At 52.6% G+C, this 10,550-nt stretch overlaps 1 protein-coding gene across 1 annotated transcript; it reads left to right on the top strand.

Annotated features, from left to right (window-relative positions):
• Positions 1-437: 437 nt before the first annotated feature.
• RTN2 (reticulon 2) lies at positions 438-9,401 on the top strand. The gene is given in 13 exon segments (XM_063110685.1): positions 438-486; positions 2,150-2,194; positions 2,293-2,760; positions 2,862-3,116; positions 3,882-3,922; positions 3,924-3,991; positions 3,993-4,093; positions 6,079-6,286; positions 6,691-6,829; positions 6,957-7,026; positions 7,155-7,201; positions 8,583-8,641; positions 8,904-9,401. Coding segments are annotated over 13 exon segments (1,617 nt in total). The 5' UTR covers positions 438-452; the 3' UTR covers positions 8,986-9,401.
• Positions 9,402-10,550: the final 1,149 nt, after the last annotated feature.

A 10,550-nucleotide genomic window follows, 5' to 3' on the forward strand; every position in this document is an offset into this window, starting at 1 on the left:
CGCCCCCACCCTCTCCTAGGCTCCTTCACCATTTCCTCCCGAGCCCCTCACCCTACTGTAGGCTCCTCCCCAGTTCTCCTCGAGGCTGCGCCCCTTTTCGTCTAGACCCCGCCCTCCTGAGAGCTTTCCACCTGATCTCGGCCAGTCGCCTGCCCTCCTAGCTCCGCCCCCTAGTTAAATGCCCCGCCCCTCGCCTCCCTCGGGCCCCGCCCCGCCTGTCCTCTGGCCCCGCCCCTGGCCCCGCGCTGCAGTGCCTTCCCGGCTCGGCCCCGCCCGCCCCCGCCGAGCCGAGCAGAGGGCGGCGGCGGCTGCTGCTGGAGCAGCCCGGGAGGAGGAGGCGGCGAGGATGGCGGCAGCGTCGTGGGCGCGGCGGAGATGAGCTCCCGCGGCCCCGGGCCCAGGGCGGCGCGGCCGGAGTGGGCGGGGGTCCTGATGCAGGCCCGAGGGGGGCCATGGGGCAGGTCCTGCCGGTCTTCGCCCACTGCAGTGAGTAGAGGGAGGCTCTAGTCTGGTGTGGGGCCCAGAGGCCCTGGTGGGGTCCTCCTCGGTATCCCCTCCGCGCTGGGCCGCGGGAGAGCCGGGATCGGGGGAGGAGGCGAAGGAGACAAAGGAAGCGCTCCCCTCCCCCCGCGCTGTGGTGGCGACGGGGGCATCCGGACCCAGAGGACCGGGTGAAACAGGGTAGAGGTGCGGGGCACTGAGAGAGATGGCGGGGGTCGCGCTAGGAGCTGTGATGTGCCGCCCGGCCCCGCCCGAGAAAGAGGATGTCCGCGGGGAGCTGTCCCCTGGCCCTGGTGCTGGCTGCAGCTGGCAGGGAAGGGGCTGAATGGAGGGGTAGAGCCAGGGTAGAGAAGAGGGTTCTGACTCCCTCTCACTCGTCTTCACGTTTCATCCCCGTTTTCTGCCCAAGAGGCAGCCCCGACCTCGCCCAAATTGTCCACCCCCCTGTCCCCAGAAAACAGCCATCCCTGAGTTGAGACCGGGACTCCTGGGTCCTTAATGAGATTTACCACTGATTAGTGATAACCTTGGGGAAGAGCCACTCCACTCCAAGCCGTGGAAACCAGGTGGGGGCGAGGGGTGTCCGATTTCAATTTCCAAGCAGTATTGAGCATCTACTGTGTGCAAATCCCCAAGCTAGCTCTGAGGGCTGAATTCCCACTTGAAAACGACCGGTCTGATCCTCACAATTTCTGAGCTCACAGCTCTAGCAGTCCATGTCTACCATTCTCTGTCCCACACAGGGTGGTTCTGACAGCTGGGGATTTCAGCAATCTCAGATCTAGCCACTTTAATGTCTAGGGTGTCCAGATGCCAAAATTCTAAGAATTTGTGATTTCAGCATTTTAGAGTATTATCCCGATATTCTAAGATCTCCCTTTGTACTTGTATTTCGAAGTACAAGGCGAGCCCTGCTGGTCTGCCCACCTTACCTCTCTTCTCATCTCCCACCGCTTTCCCCCTCAGTCATTCTGCTCCAGTCACATCTTCACACCTCTCTGTTCTTAAACCATGCCAAGCATAGTACCTGCCTCAGGGCCTTTGCACTGGCTTTCCCCTCTGCCTGGAGGACTCTTCCCTAGACATGCACATGGCTTACTCACTTCATTCAGTTTTCTGCTCAAATGTCATCTTATCAGAAAAGCCTTCCTGATCAACCTGTCTGAAACAGCACCCCTTCACTTTCTCTTCCCTTAATCTGCTTTATTTTTCTCCACACACATATCAGCACCCAACATTATATATTTACTTACTTATTGTCTATCTCTCTCATAGAGTGCAAGCTCTACAAGGGCAGGGATTTAGTCTGTTTTGTTCACAGCTGTATCACAGAGTGTAGAATAGTGCCTGGCACATAGTAGTTGTTCAATAAATGGTTGTTGAACGAATAAATGAATTGGAACCTCCTGAGAGTCCTAATTTGAAGGCTCTAAGATTAAGATTCCTGGTTTGAACTTCTAAGACTCTGAGCTCCTGATGACAGTGATGCTAAGGTTTTACAGTCTGTGTGTAGCATGTTCTAAAGGTATTGTGATTCACATATTCTAAGATTCCTTAATTCGGACCATCCAAGATTCTAGGACTGGCACAGTTCTGTGATTCGGACAGTCTAAGCTTCTAAGAGTCTTCGATTCTTTCCCTCTCACAGAAGAAGCTCCTTCTACAGCCTCCTCTACCCCTGATTCCACAGAAGGTAAGTGGTGGGGGAGGATGTGACGGTGGGACTTGAAGGGAGGTCAGGGCTGGGTGTCAGGCTCAGAGAAGCTCAGGGCCCTCCTTTACCCACTGCAGGAGGGAACGACGACTCAGATTTTCGGGAGCTGCACACAGCCCGGGAATTCTCAGAGGACGACGAGGAGACCACGTCGCAGGACTGGGGCACCCCCCGGGAGCTGACCTTCTCCTACATCGCCTTCGATGGTGTAGTGGGCTCCGGGGGGCGCAGGGATTCAGCTGCCCGCCGCCCCCGGCCCCAAGGCCGCTCAGTCTCGGAACCACGAGACCAACCCCCTCAGCCCGGCCTGGGCGACAGCTTGGAGAGCATCCCCAGCCTGAGCCAATCCCCAGAGCCGGGACGCCGCAGTGACCCTGACACTGCCCCTCAGGCTGAGCGGCCCCTCGAGGACCTGAGGCTCCGGCTGGACCAGCTGGGCTGGGCGGCCCGGGGAGCGGGATCCGGAGAGGATTCCGCCACCAGCAGTTCCACCCCTCTGGAAGACGAGGAGCCCGACGCATCAGAGGCAGGAGAGGCTGGGGAAGGTGAGATGTGGTACCAGGACCAAAGCCATGAGGGGTGGGTGGTCTCTTCTCAGGACACCTCCAAGGAGGAAGCTCACGGCTTTCTCTCTCTACCACGCCAGAATTGGACCTACAACTTCGACTTGCTCAGTCCTCGCCACCCAAGGTCTTGACTCCCCAGCCCAGCCCGGGCTCTGGAACCTCCCAGGCCAGTACCCCGTCCCCAGCCCGATACCAAGATTCGAACTCTGGGCGTGATCAGCCCAGGCTCGACGAGGAAGAAGAACCCTGGGGGCTGCTGGAGCGGGTGCCAATCACGGGACAGTGCCTCGATAGCACGGACCAATCAGAACTTACATTGGAGCCACACCTTTTAGGTGAGTTTGTGAAGGGAGGAGTGGAATTGATTGATTGATTGATTGACTGATTTGTTTATTCATTCATTCATACATTCATTTAACCAACTGGTAAGGGGATCTTAACCCTTGACTTCAGTTGCTGGTGTCATCACCACGCTCTCCCAAATGAGCTAACCGGCCATCCCTACATAGGGATCCGAACCCGTGGCCTTGGTGTTATCAGCACCACACTGTCCCAAGTGAGCCACGGGCCGGCCCTAGGTTGGTCCCTTTAAATTCCAATCCTCCGGGCCGGCCCGTGGCTCACTTGGGAGAGCGTGGTGCTGATAACACCAAATCAAAGGTTAAGATCCCCTTACCAGTCATCTTAAAAAAAAAAAAAGGGACCGACCTAGCAAAGGAACAGAGGATAGTAGAGAAGGGAGGAGGTATTAGAGAAGGGAGGTATTGCTACTGGCTAGACATTATAAGCCTCGCCCTATAAAAAACTTCCCTGTAATCTGAAATTACTATCGTCTCTTTATATGCAGTTCCCCGCCCACTTGAGAAGTTAGCCCTCCTTCAAGCATTAGGATCTGCCGATTGCCAAAAATTAATCCTCCCTCTTCTGGAGTGCTCCCCCTAGAGGGTGGTTCTGGACAGGACCAAATCCCTGAAAACGTAAGGCTCTCTCGGGATGTGGCCTGGCACATTTACAAGTAAACTCTACGCCTTTTAAAACTCTTCGCTTCCCTGACCACACCTATTGGCGCAGCTTTACTTTAAAATATGCTCCGCCTCTAGGAATGAGTTGGCTATAGACATCAGTGCTTTTGGCTGTTTACAAAGAGAGTTCCAATTTTGGAATTGTCCCCACCTCTATGGACAGCCATTGGCTGGGTACAAAGGGGCCCGGCCCCCGTACTCTCTTCTCCGGGTTCTACTGAAGTGGACAAAATCCCCTAGAAGCAGCGGTGTCCTCAGCCTCTCACTTGGAGCCAAGATGGGGAGTAAAGGTGGGCTTGTGGGGCGGGCTGGACTGGTGCTGGGGGGATGGCAGAAAGGAGTTCAGTTTCGCTTTGATGCCTCTCAAATCTGGGGGATGTTTCCTATTGGTCTTACATTCCCCAGCGCTGCAGGCTGGGGCTAAGGGGACTGAGGGGGCGTTTAGGGAGGGGTGGAGGAAGCATGGGGTCCCTTCTCCTCCTAGCCAAAGCTCTGGGGCCCAGGAGCAGAGAGGCCCCCTCCCCCAGCCTCAGGCCCTGGCGGCACTGTCACTCCGGGGCTGGATGAGCCAGCACAGCTGCGGGCGAGGCCCCCTCCCCCCAGCGTGCCTAAACTTAGCCCCCGCCTCAGGCGACCCGGCCCCTCCCCCACCCACTGGCGCCGCCTGCCTTGGGGAGGGGGTGGGGCTGCCCTGTTTAGTGGCAAATGGGAGGATGTGTATAGGGGTATATAGAAGTGATGGGGGTCAGACTCTAAGGGGGACCGTGGTGGATCAGTTTGAGAGGGTCTGAAAGGAAATAGGAGAGTACTGAGCTCCTGGTTCAGGGCTCAAAGGAGAGGATTATTAAAGTTTATTTTTTTATTTTATTTTATTTATTTTTTAAAGATGGGCGGTAAGGGGATCTTAACCCTTGGCTTGGTGTTGTTAGCATCGTGCTCAGCTAGGGAGCTAACCGGCCATCCCTACGTAGGATCCGAACCCGTGGCCTTGGTGTTGTCAGCACCGCACTCTCCCGAGTGAGCCACGGGCCGGCCCTAGAGGATTATTAAAGTTTAGATGAGATGAAACGCTGGTGTCCGGAGGTCACTGGTCAGGGCTCAGGTTGGGCTTGGGAGGTGAGTTTAGGGTCTCAGAAAGGGGTCAGAAATTTGAGTTAGGGCTTAAGAAGGAGGATGGTGTTGTTAATACGGTTAGGACTTACACAATGTGTTGGTAAGGTTATCTTGGAGAGATCACTCTACACGGGTCAGGTTGGCAAAAATTTAAAAGAACCATAACAGCCATTGCTGGGCAGGATATTCGGAAAAGATCACTTTCGTGTTGCTCATGGAAATAAAGAATTGTTATAGACTTACTAGTGAGCAATCTGACAAATTTATGACACTAAAAAAAAAAACCAAAAAGCATAACCAGTCTACCCAGCAATTCCACCCCTGGGATTCTATCTCAGAAATAGGACCTCCAGGAGGTAAGGACATCTGTAGAAGGATGTCGCTCCCAGCACTGTTTTGGAGGAAGGGGTTAGGAAGCAAAACGAATGACCCAGTAATAGGTGCATGGGTCAATAAAATGAACGATGGCACAGCCACTCTACTGAATATCATGTGGTGCTTAAAAAAGGAAGAATTGAGTTATTCCAGTTAACTAAGAATAGAAGGGAATTCTAGGAGGAAAAGTGGAGTGAGATATGCATAATGCGGAAGAGTGTGTGTGTGTGTATACATATACATATACATACACATAATGTATATGTATACACACACACACACACACACACACACACACGAGGAGTCTTCAAAAAGTTCATGGAAAGATTCGTATTATTTTTTTAGTTCTATTTTTCCATGAACTTTTTGAAGTACTCTCATATATATTATATATATATATATATATTTTGGCAGCTGGTTAGTATAGGGATTGAACCCTGGACCTTGGTCCATATTCTAAGCAAATGAGCTAACCAGCCAGCGCTATAATTTCATTTTTCATAAATAACACCCAAGAAGCATGGATATATATTTGTGTGTCCGCACATAATTATATGGGCAGGAGTAAGAGTAAGGGAACTTGCTAGATGGTTAACTTGGGTTTTCCAGGGGAGAAGAAGGCAAGCAAGCATGGAGAAAAAGAAGATGCTAAGAATTGGAAATCAGGTTAAGACTCAAACAGATGTGTTGTGAAGTCATGGTTCAACCACGGGAGAGGAAAGGGAATGTTAAGGTGTCAGCCAGGTCAGGTCCAAGCCCCAGCCTGATGCCTTCCCCTCCTCCACAGTGGCGGACCTGCTGTACTGGAAGGACACAAGGACATCAGGAGTGGTCTTCACAGGCCTCATGGTCTCCCTCCTCTGCCTCCTGCACTTTAGCATCGTGTCTGTGGCCGCCCATGTGGCACTGTTGCTGCTCTGTGGCACCATCTCTCTCAGGGTTTACCGCAAAGTGCTGCAGGCCGTGCACCGGGGGGATGGAGCCAACCCCTTCCAGTGAGAACCCCTGACCCCTGACCCTAACCTCTGTCCAGACCCCAGCACTGACCCTAAGTCATAACCTGTAACCTCAAATCAGGCACTAACTCACCCTGGCCTTAGCCCATCCTGCTCCTTTTGCGTCCTGATCCTCTAACATGTCCCTGACTCTGACTTTAAACCAGGTTCTGACCTCTGACCCCCAAGGCTAATCTCTGATTCGAACCTGTACCCTTAATTCTTGATCCCTTCTCTTGATCCCAGCTCTCATATGTGATTCCCTTGAATTGTTGCTCAATCCTAACTCTGGTCTTTTCCTCTACCCTCATTTCCTGCCCTTGTTTCAGCCATCTCCCCCCCACACACACTGGATTGAGCTCCATCCACCCACTGAGTAGCCCCATACCTCTTTCTCCCTTCAGGGCCTACCTGGATGTGGACCTGACCCTGACTCGCGAGCAGACAGAACGTTTGTCCCAGCAGATTGCCTCCTATGTGATCTCTACGGCCACCCAGCTGCGGCATTTCTTCCTGGTAGAAGACCTCGTGGATTCCCTCAAGGTGCCCTGAAGCCCCCACCCCCTCCTGTATTTCCCACATTCACCCCTGTGTTCCTGGGGGGTGGGAGGGCCATTGCTGGGTGAGTTCACAGCCTGCAGGCTATGCTGACCCTGACCCTCATCCTCAGCTGGCCCTCCTGTTCTACATCTTGACCTTCGTGGGTGCAATCTTCAATGGTTTGACTCTTCTCATTCTGGGTAAGCTGGGAAGGCTGTGGAGGGCAAGGTCGGTGGGGGTGGCTTGTTGGTGTTTGGTGGGGGCCAGGGCTCCAGATGGAACTGTTAATTGCCTGGGAGAACCCTGACCCACATCTCTGTTCCTGCAGGAGTGATCAGTTTATTCACTGTCCCCCTGCTGTATCGGCAGCACCAGGTGAGTGTGACAAGCCCTCACTTGCCAGTACCCTAGCCAAACATGGCTGGTCTGACTGCCTCCCTTCTAGAACCAGGGTCCCATTGACAGATATCCCAGCCAGACACAGGTGTTCTGGCTGCTGCCCTTCCTCCATAGATCTAGAGTCTAACTAATATGTTTCAACAGGCAGAGACAGGCATTTTGGATGGTGTCCCCTGACAAAGCCAGGACCTGACTGACATGCCCCAACCCATGGCAGGTAGACTAACTAATACTCCTACTGATGATGGATCTGAGGTCTGACTGGCATGTCTTAGCCGGAGAGAGACGGCCCGACTGATGCCTTCTCTCTCTGATACAGGTTGAGGCTGAACAACACTCAGCCCAGCCAGAAACGGGCAGACAGATGAGTGCCTTCTTCCCCTTTCCTCGTGGATCACCTCAAGGTGATACCACCAGAGACTGGCAGACATATATTCCAGTTGGAGACAGAGAGACTGATGCCATCTACCCCTACACATAATCTAGGCCTGACAAACATCCAAAGACAGACAGGCAGACTGACTGATGCCCTTACTCCCTGAAACAGCCAGGGACTGACTTTTATGCCTGACAATTGGTGGGATGGCTGTTGCCCAGAACACTGACATAACCAGGACCGATTGACATCCAGCCTATCCAGAGACAGGCAGATGGACTGACACTCCCTCTGCAGCCAGCTGAGAGTCAAATGATACACTCCCTGCCAGAGATATAGTCCTAATTACCTCCCTCACAGGCCAAATCATCGAGACTCACAAAGTCAACTAACACTATAAATTAAACTAGTATTTAAAAAAAAGAAAAAGAAAAAAGAGAGAATAAAGTAGTATTTAAATTAACCCACTCAGGGACTTGTGGACCAACACCAATACCCTCTACTCTCACCCTGCCTCAGACACACGCACATGCACACACACAAACTCACTCAAAGATTAACCTTTGTGCCCAAGACAAAGACACTCTGGCATACACTCATGTTGTCTTTTTTTTTTTTTTTCTTTTTTATTAAAGATGACCGGTAAAGGGATCTTAACCCTTGACTTGGTGTTGTCAGCACCACGCTCTCCCAAGTGAGCTAACCGGCCATCCCGATATAGGGATCCAAACCTGTGGCCTTGGTGTTATCAGCACCACACTCTCCCAAGTGAGCCACGGGCCAGCCCTCACTCATGTTGTCTACCTGACATCACTCCCCACACACAGGGGGACCCAACAGACTGACCCTACAACTTGAACCACTAACTTCCAAGGGTATGTTATTAGGTTTAGAGTTGAAGGTGGGGTGGTGAGCTTCTCCCCCCAACCAAGGCAAAGAACCCCCTGCGATCCCTCTTTTACCCCTTCTTGGTCTCTCCAGGCCCAGATCGACCAGTATGTGGGGTTGGTGAACAGTCAACTGAGCCACATCAAAGCTAAGTAAGGGCACAAAGTGGAGATGGATGGGAGGGGGGAGGAGGAGCTTGGGAACTTTTTCTTTCTATGCTTCCTGTCCCCAAATCCCCTGGGACTGAATTTCTTCTTCTCTGAGAAGGGTGAGAGACAATACCAACACAGGCCATTATGTGGAGGGTAGGGACTTGGGCTCTTAGCTAGTTCCCCCATCCAGCTTTCCTCGTAGCTCCCAGATGCCCACCCGGTCTCTTGCCCCACCTTGTGACCCCACCCGTTTCTCCCTCAGGATCCGAGCTAAGATCCCAGGGACAGGAGCCCTTGCCTCCGCAGCAGCTGCAGTGTCTGGATCTAAAGCCAAAGCCGAATGAGAGGGGTGTCTCTGCCTGCGGAACGCCTGCCCCCACCCCTTGCAGCCCTCTGGCCCTTCTCCCATCTCCCATCTCTCCCCATCCTCTCCCCGCCTCAGCCCGTCATTCCCCGGTGGGTGTCAGGATCGCTCATACCAGGGAATCTGCGCCAATTGCCTGAGCGGACAGGACTACATTTCCCAAGAGGCACTGCTCTAGGAGTCCCGGAAAGGCGAGGCACCTTGGCCGCAGGGCCTTCTAGGACTTGTAGTTGATTAGGCAGGGCACCGCCCTGCACTTCCGTGACCCCGCCGCTGGAGGCGCCGTGAGCGGGTGGTGTCTCCTGGACGCCACTAGCCCCAACGCCTGGGCTTTGCATGGGGCCCAGGGGAGGCCTGAGCTTGGATTTACACTGTAATAAAGACTCTTGTGGAAAACCCAAGGCCTCCTGTGCTTCCGGCGCCCTCCAGCTTTCACCTTCCTGCACTGAAAAGGGCTTAAATGATACTCCAGGAGAACTTTCCCCATCTCTGCGGAAGACCCCTCTACCATGTGTTTAGAGTATGAAATGATGGAGGGGAAGACGCTGAGAGGACACTGCCCACTGAGCAGCTATCTCACCTGAGCCCTAGACCCACGTATCCAGGGACTTCTGGAAAACTGCCCCGTGCCCCACTCCCTCCCCCGCCAAACATATCCGAAACTTTTCCTCATTCCATCTGATTTCCAATCCAGAGACGTCCCCACTGCCCACGTTGTCACCAGGCCAGACACCCGGGTATGACCTTGGGCTCCTTCTTCCTCACTTCCCACATCTAATCAATCATGAAGCTATGTGTATACTACCTCCCAAATGTCTCCCATCTGCCCACTTCTATCCACCCCAATTGCCTTGGGACCACGTACAGGACCTCACGGCCTCTCTGGGCCTCAGTTTCCAAAGCTGTTAACTGAGGAGGAGGAGGAGGTAGAGGGGAGACTGGAGACAAAGATCCACAGGCCTGTGTTTAAATCCTGCCTTCACTACCTTTTGGCTGTGGGACCTTGAGCAAGTGACTTCACCTCTCAAAGCCTCAGTTTACTGAAATGGAAAACTGTCACCATAACTATACCCACATGTAAAGCTCTTGGCATGAAGTTTGGCATATAATAAATGCTTAGTAAACAGAAGCCGCTATTGTTAGTTCTGACGTTTCCCAAATCTCAGTCATTCCCTCGCAACCTTCATGATCGTTATATCACCCCTTCTGCTACTTACCTAATATTTTTCTTTAAATTGGTTTATTAAAAAAAAACAAAGCAAACGTCTTTTAAAAAGAAATGTTGCTTCACCACTTTGAAAGGACGCCAGTATTGCTCGCCAGAAACAGAAGGTAACAGTAAAAATAAACATAAAAAATAAACATTTAAAATGTTTGTTGGTGTACCACTTAAAATCTCACTTGCACCTAGTGACACATGTCACATTTTCAGAGATAGATAATGATGTTCCAAGTAGTAGTTACAGCTGCAGAATTTGTATACAGGGGGTGCCTAGCAGCAGCTAATTAAAACAGAGAGGGCTTAGGGGACTTATCTTGAATATG

This window comes from Cynocephalus volans, chromosome 10, assembly GCF_027409185.1.
Source record: "Cynocephalus volans isolate mCynVol1 chromosome 10, mCynVol1.pri, whole genome shotgun sequence".
NCBI classification, from domain to species: domain Eukaryota; kingdom Metazoa; phylum Chordata; class Mammalia; order Dermoptera; family Cynocephalidae; genus Cynocephalus; species Cynocephalus volans.